Below are 23,864 nucleotides of genomic sequence, written 5' to 3' on the forward strand. Positions count from 1 at the left end.
GTATGTGAGAGGAAGCGAAAACTACTTTCAAGAGTGTTACCATTCATGCACCACAAATGCAGTGTAATTATTCATCTGTATATGAAAGGTATCATGATGTGGATGGATTTAAATAATCAGGAAAGCAAATTTCATATGGTTGGCAAGTGATACTATTTTTTTTACTGCAGTACAGAAGTATCTTTCTCAACAGATACTAAAGGCTGAACAGCTTCTACTGTAAACCAAGATAGCTTCAAGTATTTATTAGAAGGATTACTTCAGAAAAAGATCTGTCAAAGGATTTGATTTTATGCCATTGTCAAGTTTTGAAGAACTAAGCTGGGGATGAGGTGAAAGTTCATTGACGTTCTAGAAGGTTTTTGTTTCACCAATTAAGTTACTTCTCAATAAGAACTTTTTGAATTTGCAAAACTGAATTTCAAGATTAGTTTAGGAAGTGGCTTATAAGTAAAGCTGACTAATATATGTTAATCCAAACAATCCCATTTTGAAAACAGTGATAGCCAATATTTGGCTGTATTCAGACTCATGGTTGACATCTTTATTAAATGTTTTAAATGTATTCATATTCGGTTCAGTGTCCAAAGAATAAGAAAACTATTTCCAATAGTTTGAGAGCAGCTTCATAACTAGGACCTCTATTCTCTACAGGAAATCCCAGATAACTATTTTATGCTGGAGAAATAATCTGGTGGAAAGTATGATAGTGATTTTTTGCTTCTTTTGTCTGACCAGGGATATATTCTCTTGAGTTTTTCAATTTTATGTTTCCATAGGTACCATCCATCTTTTCTTGTGATTGAGGAAGTGTGTGCATATGTTTGTGTGTGTTCTATGAAAGCTGTCATGGTGATTTCTCACTTACAGCCAGGATGGAGTTTACTCTAAGATAGGGATATATTGCACCCTGTCTCCGAGCTGATGAAAAATCTGTACAGTATGGTTGTTTGTGAAAGTACCAGTTATTAGATTCTTTGACCCAGAAAGTGCAAGTACTGATTTCAAAGGAGCAAGTGAAAAAAAAAGAGCAAGTAAAAACTTAACCGGGGTTATAAGTCAGCTTCAAAACAAGCAGAGTAAATTTATTAGAAGGAAACATTAGAATGCAAAGATCATCCGTGAGACTAGGGAGCACATTTAAGTTCATTCTAGATGCTCCTTGAGACACTGTATTTCCAGCTTATGAGGAAAAAAAGAAAAGTTGCTGTTCTGTTCATGATAACTTGGAAAGCAAATTAAATATATCTAATTGCAGTGTTAGCCGAGACAGGGGGGGGGATCCATCATCATCATTTTAGCCAATGTCTACCCACTGCAGGATGAAGGCTTCTTCCTCATGTTTCCAACCAATGCGATCCTGAGCTTTCTTTTTGCCAATTGGGCCCGCAATACATGCTGTTGTCATTGATCCATCTTGTTTTAGGTCTCTTTCGTGGATGCTTTTTATCAAGTGAGATCCATTCTAGGACTGCCTTGGTCTATCTGCCAACAGTTCTTCTTGCTATGTGATACAAGCACACCTACAGACACACACAGAGGAGGGAGGGAGGGAGGGAGGGAGGGAGAGAGAGAGAGAGAGAGAGAGAGAGAGAGAGAGAGAGAGAGATTAAATTAGAAAAATCTTCAACGTTCAGAACTTTCTATTTACTTTTTTATCTTTTATTTTCATTGCCAGGTTCCTGTGTTATGGAGTGAAATGGAATGCTGTGTTATGGAGTTGTATTGCTAATTAATCTTGATCCTTTCATTTTCCTGTGTGGTAGTATATACAGTATGCCTCTAACAGTATTTTGCTTTTTGTCATGGACACTCAACTGCAAAGGTTATTTCATTCATAATAATGAATGACTCATGTTTTAATTTACTGCTTCCCAGAAAAATACAAGGAAAAATCTGGTATTGAATAGTTTGTGTAGGCAGTAACTACCTAGATCACAGATTGCTTTCTTTGCTTTAGTGTGATGTGTATTGTAAAACATTCAAGTTGTGAGCTTAATCAACTGAACAAAATTTGGCTTTTAAACTGTTATTTGTGAGAGGGGAAGCTAAACTAGATAAAACATTAATTAGTAATGAACTTCTCATTTTACATTTTATAGGAGATATATGTATCTATTTCCAAAATGCATTTTGGTTGGTTGTAAAATATATGATGAAAAGTAATTGTTAATGAAATATATAGCAACAGCGGAAATGTATCCTAGTTTTAAAGAAAAGTAGCAATTAATTCATAAATCATGTCTCGTTGATCTATCTTTCCTATCAGCCATTAAAAGCTTCTGTCAGCCAGTTTTGGAGATTATCTTTTCACTAAGTCCCTTCCAATCAAACAGCAGAAATTCATACTGTGTGTCACTTTTCCAGTGTGGTTAGAATGCACATATCTCAGATAGAGGTGTTGATGTAATTGTAATGCTGCAGCTGCAAATAGTAGTAAGTAGAGAGTAGTAAGGCAACTACTGTCCACTGTGTGAATGGAAAATATAGCCATAGTCTCACAAAAAAATAAAAATTAAATGAGCTAAAAGGATTGTGCAAGTTATGCAATTAACAAAAAGAAGAAAACAATGATAAACCATAGAAGGTCAGGCCTAAGGTAAAATGAGACAGTGACAGAAGAGGGAGAACATTAATGAGAGCTATAACCACAGCCTCTGAAATGCTCTAGGAAGATGACAGTGAACTGATTTATTGTGGGATACAGATTTTGCAGGAGAGTCACATTAATCTATAGTGGCAAAAAAAATCAGAAGGAATCTGATAGCATCGTTTCTAACACATTTTAATAAAATATATTTTTGTGAGCTGCAGCTTACTCCATCAGAAGTAGCATAGCCAGACTGGTATAGGATTCTAAATTAGAGTAGTGGGTGCAAAAGGAAAGTGAGGATAGATTGGTTGTGTAGATACAGGATTACATGTGAGACAAATTACAAGTAACATACCACTTAACAATTATAATATGTTAAAGCCCATTGTTGAGACCTGAGATTGCCTGAAAGTATGCAAATTCAACAATTTCTCATCCAGTGGTGTTGTAATGGTCCTGTGTTGCCAAAATACTCTCTTTGAGGTTTGCTTGGAGGGTCCTGAATGATTGAAATGCTCTGATATTGTTCTTATTTTGAGTCTTGGTGTATCAGATTTGAGGTTTTGCAGACAAGATTTTTATTTTGCTTGGTGACAATTACAGGATCTAGCTTTCTGTAGATCTTATGGAGTTGTGTTGATATAAACTCCATTTTTTAAAATCACATTCTTTCCAAATTACCTACAGTTGTTCAAATCTCTGTGCAATGAAGAGTGGGATTTCTTTGATCAAGCAGAAATTTAGGTTGGACAAATGCTTTTAAAAAAAAATTCATTGAAGAATTCAAAAGAAAATCTAAAGATTCAGTCTTACTGTATAGTTTTCTTCTTCCGCTAAATAAGCATGAGGTAAAGGTAAAGGTAAAGGTTCCCCCGCACATGCGTGCTAGTTGTTTCCGACTCTAGGGGCCAGTGCTCATCTCCGTTTCAAAGCCGAAGAGCCAGCGCTTGTCCGAGGACGTCTCCGTGGTCATGTGGCCGGCATGACTAGACACCAAAGGTGCATGGAACGCTGTTACCTTCCCACCGTAGTGGTCCCTATTTTTCTACTTGCATTTTTACGTGCTTTCGAACTGCTAGGTTGGCAGAAGCTGGGACGAGTAATAGGCGCTCACTCTGCTACGCGGCACTCGGGATTCGACCCGCCAAACTGCCGACCTTCTGATCGACAAGCTCAGCATCCTAACCCACTGAGCCACCGCGTCCCCTAATAAGCATGAAAGGGAAGCTAAATCCCAATATTGTGCCAGGAAGAATGTTATTTTGGTTCTTTTCATTTATTTCAGGTCCAAGTTCTTCGGAATGCTGGAGAAGAGGTAACCCTAACTGTGTCCTTTCTCAAAAGAGCACCTGCATTTCTGAAACTGCCCCTTAATGAAGATTGTGCATGTAAGCATATAAAAGGTTTTGAAACAAGAATCTGCTGTTCTTAGGAACCCCTGTTTGCAATCCTATTTTAAAGGCTGATTTCAATAGTCATTGGTACTTGTCAGTTGTACCAGTATAAAATTTATTAATTTCTTTGGAAAAGCAGGATAAATAAACAATTTTAAAAAATGATCCTGTCTTTGGCCTTCTTTTGCTAGGTTTGACATCTATGCAGTCACAGCTATTCTCAGTAGATTTTTTTTTGTTCTCTCCTGAAAATATTATGGTTTCAGAAGGAGCTTTCTCTATCACTTACACTTTATTACAACATGAAATGGAATCTTTGCTTGGAATGTATGATGTTTTTTCATGTGACTAAAACTTGCTGTGAGGACAATTAGACTTTATCATTTGTCTAGTGTTCTTGCACTTTATATGCAAGAGCTATGGTATTGCAGTGGGAGCCCTGGTGGCACAGTGGTTAGAATGCAGTATTGCTGGCTGACTCTGTATTCCCACTGCCAGGAGTTCAAGTTCTACAGGCTCAAGGTTGACTCAGCCTTCCATCCTTCTAAGGCCGGTAAAATGAGGACCCAGATTGTTGGGATACTGACAACAGCTGAGAATGCTGTAAAACACTATGAAGCAGTATATATGTCTAAGTACTATTGTTATTGCTATGGATATATTTTGATCAGCACTCACAGGGAAGTTGAACTGGTTCTTTTCCACTCTGCAACCAAGGCTATGCTGAATATTTTTCAATGTGAATAGTTGGGTACTTTAAGAGATAGTCCTGTTCACGTGAATTTTTTTCAGTTTTCTGGTACTTCTCTCACAACAATCAGAAAATTAGTGCCTTCTGTTTTATTGACAAATGCATGCTTCATATTTTCATGCCTTGGGGAAAATATTATAGGATCAGGAAACATTTGAAACAATAAGGTAAAGCAAAATGCCCCTTTTATCCTAGTTTGGGATAAACTCCAGAATATTGAGTATTTTATTCCAAACATAATAATACTCCAAATAGCATATACAAGTTCAGAATCTTATTAATCCCTATTAGCATATCTGGACAATGGATTGGAAAAATATTCTTGATAAATAAAAAAATGGATAAGATGGTTGAAGGGGGTAACTAGAATATCATTCAAAGACTTACAGGTATTGCTAACATTGGTTAATACAGACATTTATCTAAACAATCTCCCAGTAGAACTTAATTAAATAACCAATTAGCATATATTGAATATCAAATCGTATTTAAGCTTAATTATGTTTGCTCATGCAAGCCAACTTTATAACCTACTAGACAACCCATAACCCACTGGGTCATTGTTTGAAATGTAAGAAATATAATAATTAAACAGAGAAAGATGACCAAGGACAAAAAACCAGTGGGAGTGGGAGCAACTTCTGACTTCCCTGCCAACTTGACCATGGCTGACCACCCTCTGGCACCTATGGAGGGACTGGTCTACTTTCACTGACCAAAGGAGAAGCTGGTCTACCAGCCTATGGAGGGTTGGGATCTGATCAATCTACTGAACCTCTGGGTGCTAGTGTGGCAGCACAGCAGTACTGAAAATATCAACATTTGCCAAATTTCAATCCCATGGGAGTCATGGGTCCTGGATATTGGAAGCATTTTGAAGTTAGCCCATTTGAGATACCATGGCTCAAAATTTTTTGCCCTGTGATGCACTGTTTCTCCCAGCTAAGTCATAAGAGTTTTGGTAGTATATACATGTCTTGGGTTATTTGAAGTTGGCAAGTATCAGCAAAACCTAGTTAACATGCTTTGTTAAATTTCATTCTAATTTTAACCTAGTCAAAATTAACCATATTTTGTTTGAGTTAGCTAGCATCTATCATCTATCTATCTGTCTATCTATCTATCTATCTATCTATCTATCTATCTATCCATCCACATACACATATACATAAACATATGAAGGCTATAAGAAGGCTATACCAATCTTCATTCAGATTCCAACTATGCTATAACCAAATTATGTGTGGCTGAAAATGTGGCAATATTTAATGCAAATGTGATAAAATTTCCACTCTGGACTTATTTTATCAATTTTACTATCTTATTTATATATGGTAATACTAATTTAATTTTATTCTCCTTGTTCAAGTTCTTTTAACATTACTGATTTTGCCAACATAGGGACATTGAAGTTAATTATAACTAATGTAAAATGGAATCTCAACATTTCCAAATATTTTCCGGCAAGAGAAGAATGAAATTTAACACAGCACATTACTGCTGGTTGTTCTTACATACTAAATCAAATTTTGCTGCCCTTTACAAATAAATCAACTCAGTTTTTATTACATATAACACAATAGTATACTAATCAAAATATGCCTTACATATAAAACAAATAAAGGTTGTGCTCAGGGTAGATATATGAGTACTTATATGGTTACTTCATGCTCTTAATGCATTTTACTTTCCTCAGTTATTTGGGGGAGAGGAAATTTAGCAGATCAGAGATTTTGTGAGCAGATAAAATACTGGGCCTTCTAACATCATATAGTTGTAAATTATTTTTTTAAAAAAAATAATGGTTAAAAGGTCAATGAATGTTGCAGTAGGTTACGTGAGTGTCTTACATGAAATTCTCACACCAAAGATTAGTATCGTTACAATACTTTGCAATGCTCCACAAAACAGAAAATACTCTTCCTTCATCTGTTGCTGACTTCTAACCCTACTAGACAAATGTCAGTTTTGACTAGAAAGTCTTTATAACTCAGACATGTATTTAAATAGATTATATTTTTATTAGGTGTCCCTAGTGATCAAAGTAGTGGCACATCCTCACCTCTGTGTGACAGTGGTTTACATCTTAACTATCATCCCAATAATACGGTAAGAGAATGATTTATGAGACTGTCAAGAACTTGAAAATGTTTTTGATTAAGAAGTATGAACACAATCTAAGAGCATGTTAACATTTTACTTTACTTGAATTGAAATAAGGGTTGCTTAATATATACAGTAAATAAAATTGGAAATGTTTTTAGCCCAGTGCTGGAAATATTCAGTAAAATAGTAAATAATGAGTAGTGTTTTTACTGTTGGTTAATATACAGTATGAAACTCTATAATTTGACAGCAAATATAAATAAGCCTTCCCCCTTAGCTGTGCTAATTGGTGGATGATGGGATCTGGAAAATTAAGACTGCGAGAGGTATCTACAATGTTTTTTCTCAAGGTTAATACATCATAGTACTGACTGACCCAGAGACTCAAGAAACAACAGCAATCAAAATTCTTTACAGCATTATTATTCAGCATGTTTCCAAAATAGGCTAGATGGGTTCAGTCGGGAATATCTTGACTTTTTTTTTCTACAACAATTCACTAATGTAGCTTTTCCTGGGGCCTTTGCATTTTTTTCACACTTTGTGTCTTTGGGGCCTCAACACATCCTATTTTTCCCCACTTTGAACACTAGAATACATTGGTGTTAGAGGGTGTGCAAGTGTGTGTATGTGTTTCTTTCATGGTGAATACTCAGAATTTTCTTCTTTAAATAAGGAAGGACCTCTGACACTCAGACCTGATTATCATCCCATTGATTGAAACACCTGACCCTACTTTTCCCTTCAAATTAACTATAATCCTAGAAGTTCCCATGCTTTTTCCACACACAAACATTTAGTTTTGGATAACTTTTCCCAATAAGCAAATGAACAAATAGTTTTTCTTAACTTATTGAATTATTTTTATCTAGTTTTAGGACTTGTTTGGAGAAGAGATAATTTTAGATAATGTTTATGTGGAAATATTGAAAATTTGAATGGATTCACAAACTTTTTAAGCATCACTATATATAATTAAGCTTAGAACTGAAAACAAAGTGTTTGATATGATCTGAAACTACAGTATGAGAATGTTGAGATTAGGCCAGAATGAGTTTTTGCTTCCATTAAAATATTCAACAACCAATGTATTTATTCATAATGAATGAAATGTTGATAGATTGATTGATTCTTGGTGTTTACTCTTGACAGCCATATAGATAGATTTCTCCATCATGTCCCTAATTTGGTCTTTCATGTGTTCCAATGGTGCATTCAAATCATTACTGCAACTGAGTCCATCTACCTTATTGGTTGTTATCTTCTCTTTCTTTCCAGCTTTCTCAGCATTAGATCCTTCTCTTGAGGACTAGATTTTTGCACAATATGTCCAAAGTAGGATAATTTGAACCTGGTCATTTGTTCCTCAAGTGAGAATTCTGGGATGATTTGTGTGATGATACATTTGTTTGTTTTCTTGACTATCCACAGTATTCTCAGGAGTCTACTTTAAAATAGTAAAAATTGTTTACTATCAATAAGTTATGTGGTGGCAAAAAGTGCTAGAATTTAATTTATCAGGGTGTACTTAATTTCAATAGGGTACAATGAAACACAGGTTTGACTCTATAGAACTGTTGACAAAACCTAAGGATATTTCAGTTCAGTGGAAAATCTAATAGCCATGCAAGGGCAAGAACAATGAAACAGACTAAATATTTATTAATTGTAAATCCTTATTATAAAGTAATACATCAAAGGTATTTAACATCTGTTTTCAGGATACGCTTTCATGTTCTTCATGGCCAACATCTTCAGGTCTTAGATGGGAAAAGAGGTGGTGTGACCTCCGATTAATTCCTCTTCTTCATTCAAGGTTTTCTCAGTATCTCCCAGGATCAGATATGTGCAGGTAAGTAGATATCACCTAGCGGTGATGGTGGTTGTTGATGATTATACATCTGCTATTTTGTGATCCAAATATTATGAATGGTGGGTTGATTTTGGATTAGCAAGTGTTACATTTTTCATTTTTAGTCTATACATCAATTAAATTGTATGGATGGGCAAGTTGCAAAATTTCCAATTGGCAAACTCAAAGATTGAGATCTTGAAACATGGTCTTCTTCTGATGCCTACTTAGATCCATTATATTTCTTTAGGCTAAGTGCCCAAAAGACTGTTAGCTGAAAACTTTGCATTCATTTTGCTTCAGCATACATAGATTTTCTTTAAAATTCATAATTACTTATTACTTTGTGCCAATAAATCAATCCACAGTGTATTCTACCAGTCAGCATAGATGTGCCAGACATAGTGATATGGAACATTTAGATGGCTTCTCCATCCCCTTACATTAATGGATATGTCACAGGTTACCCTTTCATTTCAGTTTGACCAAATATTGTAACATGGGAATCCTAAAATTATGGAGCTAAACTTCAAATCCTATAACTCTTTCCCTGATTATTTTTTGAAAAAATCATCATCGTCGTCCTCATGAAATAAAATTCAGCTCTGCCAGCCAGCTTTAGTTGTTTTATATTATTCAAGCTGGATTGGGTAAGAGACAATTCTTGTGGTTTATTTTATTAAGTACATTTTTTCATATAAAATGTATTAATTGTTTTGTTTTTGCCATTGATGCATTACTATTTACCTGTTTTATTTATACTTGTACTGAATTTTGTAGTTATAAACTTACATACATGCTCATTACTTTATTTCTTTGAGGGTAAGCAATATTATTTAGAATACAGATAATAAGTAAGGAACAATAAAAAATGGTAATGTTGCATCTCCCATAGATACATGGGCTGGTAGCTTTTGCATACCTTGTTACCTTTTCCTTTGTATAGGGCAGAGGTGGTAAACGATGGCCCCTTTACTGCTTGTGGACTTCAAATCCCAGAATTCCTGAGCTGGCATGGTGGGCTCAGGAATTCTGTGAGTGGAACTCCATAAATCATAAAAGGGCCATTGTTTCCCATCCCTGGTATAGGGAAACAGCAATGGCATTCTTCCAAATGCCAGGTAGAGATGCAGTCGTTGCATATTTGTAAAACGTGTGACAGGTACTCCATAAATTATATTTGACATTTCACCGCTTACCCTCACTAATCCTGAAGCATTACCATTTTTCAACATTCTTACCTCATTTGTGATTTCTTTTTAATCATTTATTTTTCTAGGATACAAAGATTTTCAGCTTCCATTCCAATTTTACTGTTTGACACATTGAAATCATTCCCACATTAATTTTCTAAAATATTCCTTCTTGCATTTTCTCACTTAGGTCTCAGCCTAAAATATTTCATCAATTCTTTACAAATAAATATTCCCTTATTTAATATTAGCTTACTTTTGAGGAGGTAGATACGATAGAATGAACATGGAAGGACAATTGGGGTAAAGGCTATTATCAAAACACAAGTCAAGTGCTCTTCAAAGTTGAGAAATGAGAAGTCCATTACTATATAAGGACCACAAAAGGAAAAGATAGATTTTAAACCCTGGAGCAATTATATATAGCTGGCTGAATAGCTGGGTTCTTCAGCAGCTGATCTTTATTATTGGGGTTTTTTGTGTCTTCAATAAAAGCACTATTTCTAAGCTGAACCTTGTTCTTGACCCTTTCCACTGTTAGCTCCTGAGTGCTGATTATCTCTACAAAGAGATTTACTATTGTATCCAGGCAGAAGCTCAGACAATAGTAGTGATTTTAAAACTCTATTTGTATGGCCGCTACAGAATAAAATTAGAAAGCTAGAGAACAATAAGGGGCAACACTAAACTTGGTGCAACTTTTATTCACTGAGACATGTAATAGAATTTAATGTTATTTTTAGTTGCTTTCTACCACCAATTGCATTTTCAGTAATATTAGGTGAGTTATGTGTATCTTATTGAATGTCCTGAAGAGTTGGATCTTCTTGCAACATTGGGGCAAAATGAGGTTGAATCCCTACAAATGGAACACACAGCTAGAGGGAGTTAAATTATTTGAAAGAAACAGACTAAACAAAAGAGGAGGAGGAGTTGCTCTCTATATAAGAAATAACTTTATCTCTACAGAAATAGAGCACAACAATGATGAAAACTGTAAACTTGAATGCATTTGGGTCAATATAAAAGGGGGAAAATGACATTGCCATAGGTGTATACTATAGGCCGCCCAAACATGCAGAGGAAATATATGAACTTTTTGCTAGTCAGCTAACTAAGGTATGTAGGAAGCACATCACAATAGTAATGGGGGACTTTAATTACCCTGATATCAACTGGGAGACAAACTCTGCACCAAGTGGAAGATCAAACAGATTCCTGACAAACCTAGCAGACAACTTTCTCTTCCAAAAAGTAGAGAAGGGAACTAGGGGATTAGCCATATTGGATTTAATTCTCACTAACAGAGATGAAATGATAGAAGGTGTCAAAGCCACAGGAACCTTGGGGGGAAGTGATAATGCAATATTGGAATTCAACATTATGGAAGCACAAGCAATAGAACACAGCCAAACTAGAGTCTTGGACTTTAAAAGGGCTAATTTCAATAAACTTAGAGAGACCATGGGAAGAATTCCATGGATGAGAATCCTAAAGGGGAAAACAATTCAAGAAGCTTGGGAAATTTTGAAAAGTGAGATAATAAAGGCCCAGTCTAGTACAATACCAACAAAGAAGAAAAATAACAGCTCTCAAAAGAAACCAGCATGGCTGCTTAAAGAACTCTCTGATAAATTGAAAGATAAAAAGGACAAGTATAATAAGTAGAAAGAGGGGCACATAACTAAGTCAGAATATCAGCAAATAGCCTGTGCCTGCAAAGATGAAGTGAGGAAAGCTAAGGCTCAAAATGAACTAAGGCTTGTGACCAAAGTCAAAAATAACAAAAAATGCTTCTTTCAACATATAAAAAACAAGAAAAAAGTTAAGGAAATGATTGGTCCATTAGTGGGGGAAAGTGGCAAGAAGATGACAAGCAACAGGGAGAAAGCAGAACTATTTAACTCATTTTTTGCATCTGTCTTTACACAAAGGGAAAAAAACAGTCCAACCTACCAAAACCAGTGCCATAAAAAACAGAATAGAAACACAAGTTAAGATAGGCAAAAAAAATGGTAAGTGAATACCTGTCCAGCCTAGACGAGTTCAAATCACCAGGACCAGATAGATTACACCCCAAAGTTCTCAAGGAACTGGCAGACGTGATCTCAGAATAACTGAACTATAATTTTCAAAGATCCTGGAGCACTGGGGAACTACCAGAGGACTGGAAGAGAGCTGATGTAGCTCCCATCTTCAAAAAAGGGAAAAAATAGATCCAGGAAACTACAGACCTATCAGCCTGACCTCAATACCTAGGAAGATTCTGGAAAAGATAATCAAACAACAAATCAGCGAACACCTTGATGCAAACAAAGTCATCACTAAAAGTCAACATGGGTTTGTCAAAAATAGATCATGCCAGACAAATCTTATTACATTCTTTGACCAAGTGACAAAATTAGTGTACCAGAGGAATGCTGTAGATATAATTTACTTGGACTTCAGTAAGGCATTTGATAAAGTAGATCACAACCTACTACTTGATAATATAGAAAAATGTGGGTTAGATAGCATCACCACCAGATGGATTAGTAGCTGGCTGACAGGCCGTACTCAGCGTGTGGTCCTCAATGGAACTGCATCTACATGGAAGGAAGTGTGTAGTGGGATGCCCCAGGGCTCTGTTCTGGCCCCAGTGCTCTTCAACATCTTCATCAACGATTTGGATGAGGGGATAGATGGGGAACTCATCAAATTTGCAGACAACACCAAGCTGGCAGGAATAGCCAATACTCCAGAAGATAGGCTTAAAATACAGGACGATCTGGACAGACTCGAACACTGGGCGCTATGTAACAAAATGAAATTCAATTGTGAAAAAAGTAAGGTTCCACATTTAGGCAGGAAAAATCAAATGCACAGGTATAGTATAGGTGGTACCTTGCTCAATAGTAGTAACTGTGAGAGGGATCTCGGAGTCCTAGTAGACAATCACTTAAATATGAGCCAGCAGTGTGCTGCAGCTGCCAAAAAAGCCAACACAGTGCCAGGCAGAGGGATAGAATCAAGATCACAGAGGGATAGAATCAAGATCAAGTGAAGTACTAATACCACTTAACAATGCTTTGATAAGGCCACACCTGGAATACTGCATCCAGTTTTGGTCACCACGATGTAAAAAAGATGTCGAGACTCTAGAAAGGGTACAGAGAAGAGCAATAAAAATGATTAGGGGACTGGAGGCTAAAACATATAGGGAACAGTTGCTGGAATTGGGTATGTGTAGTTTAATGAAGAGAAGGGTGAGGGGTGACATGATAGCAGTGTTCCAATATCTCAGGGGCTACCACAAAGAAGAAGGAGTCAAGCTATTCTCCAAAGCACCTGAAAGCAGGACAAGAAGCAATGGATGGAAACTAGTCAAGGAGAGAAGCAACCTAGAACTAAGGAGAAACTTCCTGATAGTTAGAACAATTAACCAGTAGAACAACCTGCCTCCAGAAGTGATGAATGCTCCAACACTGGAAGTTTTTAAGAAGAGACAGGACAGCCATTTGCCTGAAATGGTATAGGGTTTCCTGCCTGAGCAGGTGGTTGGACTAGATGACCTCCAAGGTCCCTTCCAACTTCTTCTTCTTCTTCTTCTTCTTCTTCTTCTTCTTCTTCTTCTTCTTCTTCTTCTTCTTCTTCTTCTTCTTCTTCTTCTTCTTCTTCTTCTTATTATTATTATTATTATTATTATTATTATTATTATTATAAAACAAAACTATAATGTACGGGAGAATGTTGTCTCGGGGTGCCAATAGTTTTTATTGTGGTTTTCTGTTTCTTAAAATGTTTTAATTGTTTTGTCAGCTGGCCATGTTATGGTTCATGTAAGAGCCACTGTATGAGTTTTATAAATGAATCGATGGATTAATTGAACTTAGTGATTATAGATGGTTTGGCATTCTTCAACTATAACAGAAGATAACACAAAGAATTAAAAAAGCCACATAATTGAAATGTAAATAGAAGGAAATAAATACAAATAAAATATAACTATTAATAAATATAACCAGGCTTACCAACCATACTTCATTCTTGCTTAAGAAGTAATTTGGTATGTTTTAATTTTAGAAATGCAAATTTGTTATTCAGAAATCTATGTAATATTTATGTAGAAAATTATGGTCTTTGTCATAATTAAGATCCTTGCACAAAGTATACCTCTTTACTTGTGGAGAAAGATATGCTGTATAGATCTATAAAATTCCCCCAAAATGCCACAGGTAACTCTGAGCCAGAATCAGTAGACTCAAACTATACCACAATGTCTGAAAAGCACCTTGTACTAGCCGTTACAGCTTCTACAATCTGCCAAACTCCTGTATTTTCCAGCTTTTTGTGTAAGAAAAGCAGCAGTAGAAGCAATTTGTATTCCGCTGATCCTACATGATTTGCCAAGTTTTATCTCATCATATGCCATATAAAAGTGCTAAATATAGAGAGAATCATATGATAATAGTTTAAAAAAACAATAAGTTTGGTGGGTAACATGTATTATGAGAAGTATATAAGTGGGATGAATTTGTTCTGCAAATATTAATAAACTGGTAATATTAAATTGGCTGTGTTGGATTACATTCCAAGTTAATCTATTTCATGTTTACAGGCAAAATGCATTCCAAGTAGTTGCTGTGGATGGCATTTGCAGTGGAATAATTCAGTGTCTGTCTGCTGAAGACTGTATCGACTGGCTACAAGCAATAGCAATTAATATCTCCAATCTCACAAAGCACAATGCAAGTATATTTCTTAGAGGTTTATCATATTTTCCACATATATTTGATCCCAATTCTCATAAGTGCCTCGCAGGCCAAGTGCCAAATTTTGTGTGCATCAACTCTGCTTAAAGCTTCCCCAGAGAAGTCTACTCAAGTCTATTACCAACTCAAATTCTATGAAAATTTATTGAAAAAATTATCTTCATAATCTATTTTATGATTATTAGTATCACTTTCTTTTTCACAATACCAAACTAGAGCTGAAAATAAAACTAGATCAAATTTTGCTTCTTTATTATGTAGTCATAGGAGACTGCTAGTAAAGTATAACGTTACATGAGATAGATAATTAGATTTATTTCCTTTACATTGTAAGTTCAGAATAATGCAATAAATTTAAAAACCAGATGAAAAAGTTCATGCTGTATAAACTTTTTCAGTCAATACTATGGAATTGTCAGTTAAAATCAAATGTTTACATTTGATCCATTAGATCCGATACATTATAATGTAAATGGGTAATCGGTAACTATTGGTCAAACTTATCTTGTTTTCTGTTTCTGCTCTCTGCATTGTCATCTCTATTTATTTTCTTTGATCCTTTTCAAGCCCTTCACTTCTCTAATCCACCACCTCTTTAGGTCTTGTTCAATATTCACAAACCAGAAATTTAGAGTCTAAAGTAATTGAGTTTCAAACATTTATTTTTCTTAGTCTTTCTGGTTATAATCTTTTAAAAATGCAGCCTACTAATTCTATAAAGGGAAGTATTATTTTTTTATATTTTACTTCATTTATTATCAAATGTTCTCTATTTGAAAGCATTTAAAATTAGGTTCAGCTGTAATGGAATCCATTGAGAAATTGTATATTTCATGGAAACATATATCCTTTTACAGAGCACTTTATTAATACTGAAAGTTTGATGTGTTGTAGAAACATGACAAACATATAATCTGTTTACCATATGCAAAGTTTTATGCTATGCAAGCCAATTACATTATTACTTATTCATCCATATACAGTAATGCTGCCTCTATGTATGACTATATATTTCTCTATAACCTTTACAAATGGGAATAATTCTAACCTTTATGCTTATGCTAAATAATTTTATGTTATTAATTTTAACTTGTGTTCCAGGCTATTTTTGATATAATAATAACTTTCTCAGTTGTATCTAGCATTTTAAGCCAAATTACAATTGCCTCTGATTAACTCTGTAATTATAACTGCCAGCTGAAATAATGTTTATCACATTGGTCCTAGAGGGTTTATTTTTGCAAGAACATAACTTATTTAGTAAGCTAACATAAATTCAGTGTAAATTCCCAGTATAGTCTCACTGGTTAAAAAAATGGAAAGAGAGAAGGGAGAAATTCACTTTTATACCATTGCACTAAGCATAGAAGTTTAACTGTTAAGAAACAAGTAATGATCATCTTCCTTACAATAAACCAGTAAAGATTTGTTGTTGTTAGCTGCGAAGTCGTGTCTGACCCATCGTGACCCCATGGACAATGTTTCTCCAGGCCTTCCTGTCCTCTACCACCTTCTGGAGTCCATTTAAGCTCACACCTACTACTTCAGTGACTCCATCCACCCACCTCATTCTCTGTCGTCCCCTTCTTCTCTTGCCCTCAATCTTTCCCAGCATTAGGCTCTTCTCCAGTGAGTCCTTCCTTCTCATTAGGTGGACAAAGTATTTGAGTTTCAACTTCAGGATCTGGCCTTCTAAAGAGCAGTCAGGGTTGATCTCCTCTAGGACTGACCGGTTTGATCGCCTTGCAGTCCAAGGGACTTGCAGTAAAGATACGATATAATGAATCCTATCTGTAGAAAAAATTAGGCAATTGGATTAGGTGATAAATGGTTCTTCTGAATTCCCCCTAACTTTTCTTCTCTGTTGAGATTCATGCCATAACATCTGTCCTGTGCACCCTACATTAACTTATTTTCTCAAATGTAATGGATAACACTATCCCAATTGTATCCTTGGGATTAAAGTATATGAAATGGAGAATTTCAATATCTTATTCTTTCCTGGGTAGCAACTTCTCTTTGGTCAGCCTTGGTGCAGGATTACCAGATTTGCGCTACAAAAATAGTTCACCCTCACTAAAGGCCTTGGAGAAGAGCTAGGTCTTCAAGCTCTTTTGAAGCATGAGTGGAGTAAAGGCTGTCTAGATCTTGGGAAGAATTTCATGCCAGAGATCAGATGGTGCTACAGAGAAGGTGCACTTCCATCTTAAGGGTTCCTATAGATGGCATTGTTTAATCAAGGGAATTCAGAGTATATTAACCTGCCCAATTGAATTGGCCAGGCAGATACTACCAGAGACAAGTAGTCCCTCAAGTAACCAGGCCCAATTAATTAGCCTTAGAAGCAACTGGCACCTAATATAGCTTGTGAAACATAGATGTTACTTGGAGATACTGAGGCATGCACCTCACTGTCCATGCTGCTACATACCAGACAAGTTGAAGCTTTTAGGTGGTCTCTGATAAGTGACTTTCTGAAAGGCTACCCAATCATGGAAAGAGTGCATCAGATAAAGCTATGCAAACTGTCATTGAGCAGGAGCTTTGAACCCAGGAAGATACTAGAGACTGCATAGCACTCTTGAATAGAGAAGTGCAACCCAACCAAAGTCAGAAATGGATCATACCCACATCTGGAGAGACAAAACACCTGCAGCCACAACAATGATTGTGGATTACTACAGTGAAGAAAACCTAGCATATAAACAGATTAAAGTAATCATTAATTTAAAAAAAGCTTAATTCATTTTGGTGAATTAAGAGAAATTGATCTCTAATCTACTTATCAATTTAAACATTAGATGGCAGTAGAAGTAGAGAGCTAATAGAATAATGGATTATATTTAAAGACAAAAGCAATTATTTAGCCACACAATTATAGAGAAAATGCCTAACAACAATTTGGATATGATTAGATATATTTGGTATTCATCTAACTTTCACAAGGTAGTGTTAGCACTATTCAAGTTAACCATTTTTATATTTTTTGTTAGTATAAGATAACTCGGTTTAGGTCACTGATTGTGGTTTCACTTGATATGCAGTTTAGAAGTACTTCTGTAGCTATTCAAATAAGTTGAGGTACCAAACAGGATGAACTATATTTGAATCTCATGTTTATTTGCTTTTGGCAATAATGCCATTTTTCAGTATCTCAGAAGTAATAAACTCACCATAAATTTATGGATTATTGTTCCATTGAAAATTTAAGAATAAATAGATCAAGCTTTTGTAGGATTGAATAGTCTCAGCAAGTATGTTGTTCAAAAGCCGTGTCAACATAACAGTCTGGGGTAAAGTTTATAAATTACCACTTAGCTTGACTCAGTGAATATTTTAGCTTGCTGATGTACAGAGTCATGGTGAGATGATGCCAGTTGATGCTGTTTTACTTCATAGCATTTTGATTTGTAACGATGACCAAAAAATAATAGGATAAGAAAAGTTTGTCAAATATCGGGCAGAATTTCTTCTCTCTCTTTCTTGCTCAGCTGCATGACTCCAGAAGCTCCTGTTATTTTTAAGAAATAAGCAACACAAAATCATAGCGGTCTGTCATCTAGACTGAATAGTAAATAATCTGAACAGCTGAATTTGAAGGAAGTGTAGAGTAGAGAGAAATCACTTCAGCCACCTTAGGGTAAGGACAGCAGAAGCAGTGAAATATTAGATTGTGATGTCAGAGGGAGGTTGGTGGCTGTCAATCTCTGATTTTCTGTCTTCTGCATTATTTCATGGCCATACTCATTTCTAAGAAGCTTCCAAATTCCTGTGCAAGTATGATGTGAATGCAAACCAAATGAGTTTATCTCAGTGCAGACTTCCAAATGTAGATACTACTGACATACTAGGTATTATTATGACTAGACATAGCAAGTATGTTGAGCATGATGTATGTGGAAATTGTTTCTCTCCAATCTAGCTCGGAATAGTCTTGCAGCCCAGTAATGTATTCATATAAATTATGAAATGCCTTAAAAATATAAACCTAAAATGAGTGCCTTAAAAATATAAACCTAAAATACCTTTAAGTTTGATCAGTTATTAATATGGGTGAAAGATTAAATGCTTGTTTTAAAGTGAAAGTGAAAGTTATTTTAAAACATTACATTTAATCAGATGTATAGACATCTGTATATGCAGTCTAATAGATTTGTCTTAATTATTATTTCTCTTTGTGAAGAGCAAACATTTTAGTGAAGCTTTTAATGACCCTCACAATTATTGCAGTATAATCAATATCATCTGATATTAAAATGTAGGCATTTGTATGTTTCTCAATCATTAGTCTAAGGATTTTTCAGTTTGAAACAATTTTGGTACAAAATGTAGTTGCAAGCTGTGGTGCTGAATGAAGCAGATAGATGTGCCCCACTGTCCTAGGCTTGCCATTTTAAATTAATTTCTACCTTCTTTTGATATCTCACCTCTTGTCAATGCCATGCTCTGAGGAAAGGATTCTTCACAGCAAGCTCTTCAACACTACATTTATCAATGTACCTGGAAGAACTACACAGAGACAGTGAGATTGAGAAAGGAAAGAAAAAAGGAGGTACCTGAGGAAAGGCAACATTTTTCCCATCAAGGGAGGTCAAACAAACCACAGAGAGAATAGATTCTGTTGTGAATGTGGCAAGGTAGGAAACTTAGCTAAAGCTTTGCAAAGTTGCCTGTACAAATAGAGGAATGTTAGAGGGAAGCAGAAAATAATGTTGCCTTTCTGAAAGTGTGGAGGCATGTGAGGGAAGGAAGCTATGTTGCTGTTTGCAGCTGAGAAAAGCAGCTGGAGCTGGGAAGAAATGCTTCCCACTCCCTCCTCCCCAAGGATATCTTCAGCTCATCGCTTCCCTCAAATGACAGTAAAAGTTTACAATCTCAGAAACTTGAGAGAAGATGAGCTCAGTCAGTCAGTCAATCAGTCAGTCAGTCAGTCAGTCAGTCATTCCCTCCCCCACCTCACAGTTCAGTCACAAGCATGCCTGGGGGTGTTGCAGGTGTCTGGCTAATGGAGCCATACCAGCATTTTGGGGAACATGCTGATGTCCATTGGTAATCTCAACCCAACCAGGCCCTTAGCCTACAAAAGTGTGGGTATGTAGAAGAGAAAAGGAGGAACAAAACAAGTAGATGAGAAATCGGGAAGCAATGTCTGGAATGCACAACTACTGTGTTTCCCTGAAATTAAGACCTTGTCTTATATTTTTTTTCCTCCAAAAGAGGCACTAAGTCTTACCTTAGGACCACTAGCCAGGCCTCCCGCACCTGACACCTGTCGCACTGCTGCTTGACTTCTTCTGCGGCCGCTTGCTGCCACTTGCGTCTGGACACCATGTGGCGCGTTGCACCATTTCCACTCCTCCCAGCAGGACGTCACATGGTGCTTTGGGCCATTTCTGCTACTCACAGCAGGATGCCGGGTGGCTCTTTGGGCTGTGTCTGCTGCTCATGGCAAGAAACCACATGGCACTTTGGGCTGTTTCTGCTGCTCATGGCAGGACGCCGCGTGGCTCTTTGGGCTGTTTGTGTATTGTGGCATCCTGCCACGAGCAGCAGAAACGGCCCAAAGAGCCACGTGGCGTCTTGCTGCAAGCAAAGGAAACAGCCCAAAGTGCTGTGCAACCTCCTGCCGGGAGTAGTGGCATTGGCATGATGAACCACGTGGCTTGACAAGTGTCAGGGCATGGGAGGCCTGGCTGCGGCGGTCCTACCTGTAAGCTAAGTGAGTGCAGGACACATGGGGCAGCTTCACCCTATACCCCCACCCTAGCTTGATTTTTAGGCATGTGCCTTTCCCCAGAACTAGGGCTTATTTTTGGAGTAAGGCTTATATTAGGCCCACCACCAAAAATCAAGCTAGGGCTTACTTTTGGGGAAACATGGTATTATAGAAAGCAAGAAGGGTATCAGTCAACTGCCAGGAACACAAGCTATGGACTAAGTATTTATGTAGCTATATCAACTTGCAAGGGTTAGGATTAGAAAGATTGAGTTAGCCCAGAACAACAACCAAATGTTGGGAAAGATGTGTGCCACAATAAAACATTGAGTACAGTTACCAGCTACAGTGTGATATGCCTAGTCTTTGGAAAACAAAGAATTCTCACAATGATGCACTAGTGGATCTTTTAAATAGTTAATTCAATTCAAGTAGATATGAGTAAAAATACATGAAATTCTGAGAAATTAATAGATCATACTTTAGATAAAGTTCAGACCTAGTACACTTGTACTTTACCAACACAGCAAGGAATGTAGATTGTTGTAACATTGTGGAAAGACACCATTATGGTTGACAAAGGACCAACATTTAATATAATGGTTTCCATTTCTATTTCCATCCAATAGGACACTGTTTTTTATATATAGCAACATCACTCAGCCTTATACTTTATACCTTAGCCTCTGTAATGCTTTACAGCACCTCAGGGCTGTTTACACTGCCAGCATATTGCTCCCAACAATCTGGGTCCTCATTTTATTGACTTCAGAAAAATGGAAGCCTGAGTCAACCTTGAGCCGGTCAGGATTGAACTCCTGGCTATGAGCAGAGTTAGCCTGCAATACTGATTCTAACCACTGCACCATATACAGTGTGTGTATGTGTGTGTACATATACTTATATATACACAAACACAAATATATATGCATGCACGCACACACCTATCGGAATGGGACAAGTCACCATGGCCAACTCGCTGCAACCAACTTGCTATAGCCAACTTGCCAGGGCCAAATTTCCACAGCCAACTCACCATACCCAACTCATCACAGGACAGCTTGCCATGGTCCACTTGCTGTGGGACAACTTGCTGCAGGACAATATAACAATTCAATTTAACTATTTAAAATAAATTAAAGAAATATTTTCAGTTTTGTCATTCACATTTCATTATGTCCCTGTTTTTGCATCCCCTTTTTAATGATTCTGTTCCACCATTTCTTTGATATTAGTGTAACTCTTGTCCCGCGGTGAGTTGTCCTTTGGTGAGTTGGCTGTGGCAAGTTGACTGTGGTAAATTTTCCTGCAGTGAGTTGGCCGTGGCGAATTGTCATAGACCCCACACACATACCTATAAACAAAGCATTTAAACAGAATAACCTGTGTTTTTGTTGTTTTTAATGTTTAGGTGTTTAGAAATAACATTCCTAAAGGAATATTCATGCTGGCCACTGCACAGTCTTTTTTTCTGGGAAAGAACTGTTACTTAACTTTATTTGTGGAAATAAATGTTTATGCCTAACCAATAAATAAATGACCATTTTTATAGTTGTCCTTGGAACATGAACATTCTTCCTCTAGCATTTATCAAGATCCAAAACTATATAAAGTCAAAGGAAAATCATAAATTTCTAGGAAAAAAATCATTGTCTGGTGTTATATGATCTATTTTTAAAAGGTACATTCATAAACTGTTGCCAGATCAATAATACACTTTTAAACTTGTGTGTGTGTGTAAACTAAGAAGGTATGTAAATTAGAGGCAATCCTAAAAATTGTTTTCCATCTTTTATGCAATAAGGGGTTTCCAAGATTTGCAGAAGATACCAAAGTTATTTAGGGCACATTTTGCCTTTGTCCTTTTGGTCTATATCACAGAGAGATACCTGGTTTACCAATTGGGATTGCTCCATGTAAGAAACACACACACCCTTCCATCTTTGTACAAAAGCTAGATAGTTATAAACAGGAAATCATCGAAAGATCTGTAGAGTTAGGTGGAGCTTAGTGTCTTTTACTTTTTTGTTATATATTTGAGTTGTTTACTTTGTATTGTTAGCTCTGTTTTGTTCTTATTGTGCCTTTCTCTGTATGTGCCTAAGGTGAAAGTACTTAGAAGTACATTTTGCTCCAAGAAGACAGTGTATTTTTAACCAGAGAATAACGTAGAGTAGAATTGCATTGTGGAGCTTAACAGAGACAGTATCAGAAAATACATATTGACCTAGAATGAGTTCAGATCTATTTTTTATCTCAAATAACATCCTTTGGAGATTTGTTATTTTCTCTTTTTTAAATAGTTTCTGGAAATGTGAAGCTGAGTCACATCTGTTATGTGACAGTATTTTGTTAGCATTCATCTATTCAATATTTACCTCTCAATCTATTTTATTTTTTCTCTGAATAAAAATGTAATTTTTCTTCTAATTGATTATTGCCATACAGAATATGAGATGTTTAGAAAAAGATTATTTAAGAGACATTCACAGAATTAAATTTATATAAAATAAACTGAAATGATATTTTAGTAGAAGCCTGCTTTGCACAATAGCAGTGTTACATTTGATGAGAACATTTAAGTACAAAGTTCAAGAATGACACTTTATCAGCCCATCAAGATAGACCACAGTAGGAAACCAAGCATGTGCATCTTAATTTTTATTAAAAGATTATAGTAACAGAGTGCTGCAAGTCTGAATGAACTTCCCCCTTGCCTTCACGAGAACAGAGGGTGGTCTTGAGATATTTATTCAGGTTTCAGTCTTGGACCAGACTCAAATATCTTTTATCTCACTGTTGTCTTGGATGTAGTTCTTTCCCCTGTTCCCCAAGGTTATTCCTCCTGCCCTTTACACACCTTAAAAATTATTTTTAAAATGAACAACCTATTAATATGTATAAGTTTCACAGAGGAAGTATATAACAATGCCACTTTCTTTCATGTGACTGAATCATAATTGAATCAGTTAATTTCTTAATCTGTTTTTCCTTTTCCTTTTATAGATTAAAAAAATCAACAGGAATTTTCCCGTAAACCAGCAGGTAAGAGATGAATATATATTTTGACAACTTAATTCATAGTTATTCTATATCTGGTAAAATACAGGTAAACCTTAACTTACAACAGTTTATTTAGTAACCGTTCAAAGTTAAAACAGCACTGAAAAAAGTTACTAGTGACCATTTTTCAGACTTACAATTGTTGCAGCATCTCCGTGGTCATGAGATCAAATCCAAATGCTTGGCAACTGACTCATACTTATGACGGTTACAGTGTCCCGGGGTCATGTGATCACTTTTTCTGACCTTCTGACAAGCAAAGTCAATGGGAAAACCAGATTCACTTAACAATCATGTTACTAACTTAACCTCTACAGTTATTCACTTAACAACTGTGGCAAGCAAGGTCACAAAATGGGGCAAAATTCATTTAACAAATATCTCATTTAGCAGCAGAAAATTTGGGTTGAATTGTGGTTGTAAGTTGAGGACCACCTGTAATATC

General features: G+C 36.2%; 1 protein-coding gene across 1 annotated transcript in view; it reads left to right on the plus strand.

The window, feature by feature from the left end:
• The window catches only part of SNTG1 (syntrophin gamma 1), a gene marked incomplete at both ends in the record, with an annotated part of 103,055 nt that overhangs the window by 20,913 nt on the left and 58,278 nt on the right, over positions 1–23,864 (plus strand). The window contains 5 exons of the mRNA XM_083359994.1: positions 3,879–3,981; positions 6,765–6,847; positions 8,566–8,696; positions 14,487–14,616; positions 23,363–23,401. Of these exons, the coding sequence (XP_083216120.1) occupies positions 3,879–3,981; positions 6,765–6,847; positions 8,566–8,696; positions 14,487–14,616; positions 23,363–23,401 (486 nt within the window). The remainder of the gene's footprint in view (positions 1–3,878; positions 3,982–6,764; positions 6,848–8,565; positions 8,697–14,486; positions 14,617–23,362; positions 23,402–23,864) is intronic.

The sequence above is a fragment of the Vipera ursinii genome (assembly GCF_947247035.1).
Source record: "Vipera ursinii genome assembly, chromosome: 3".
NCBI classification, from domain to species: Eukaryota; Metazoa; Chordata; class Lepidosauria; order Squamata; family Viperidae; genus Vipera; species Vipera ursinii.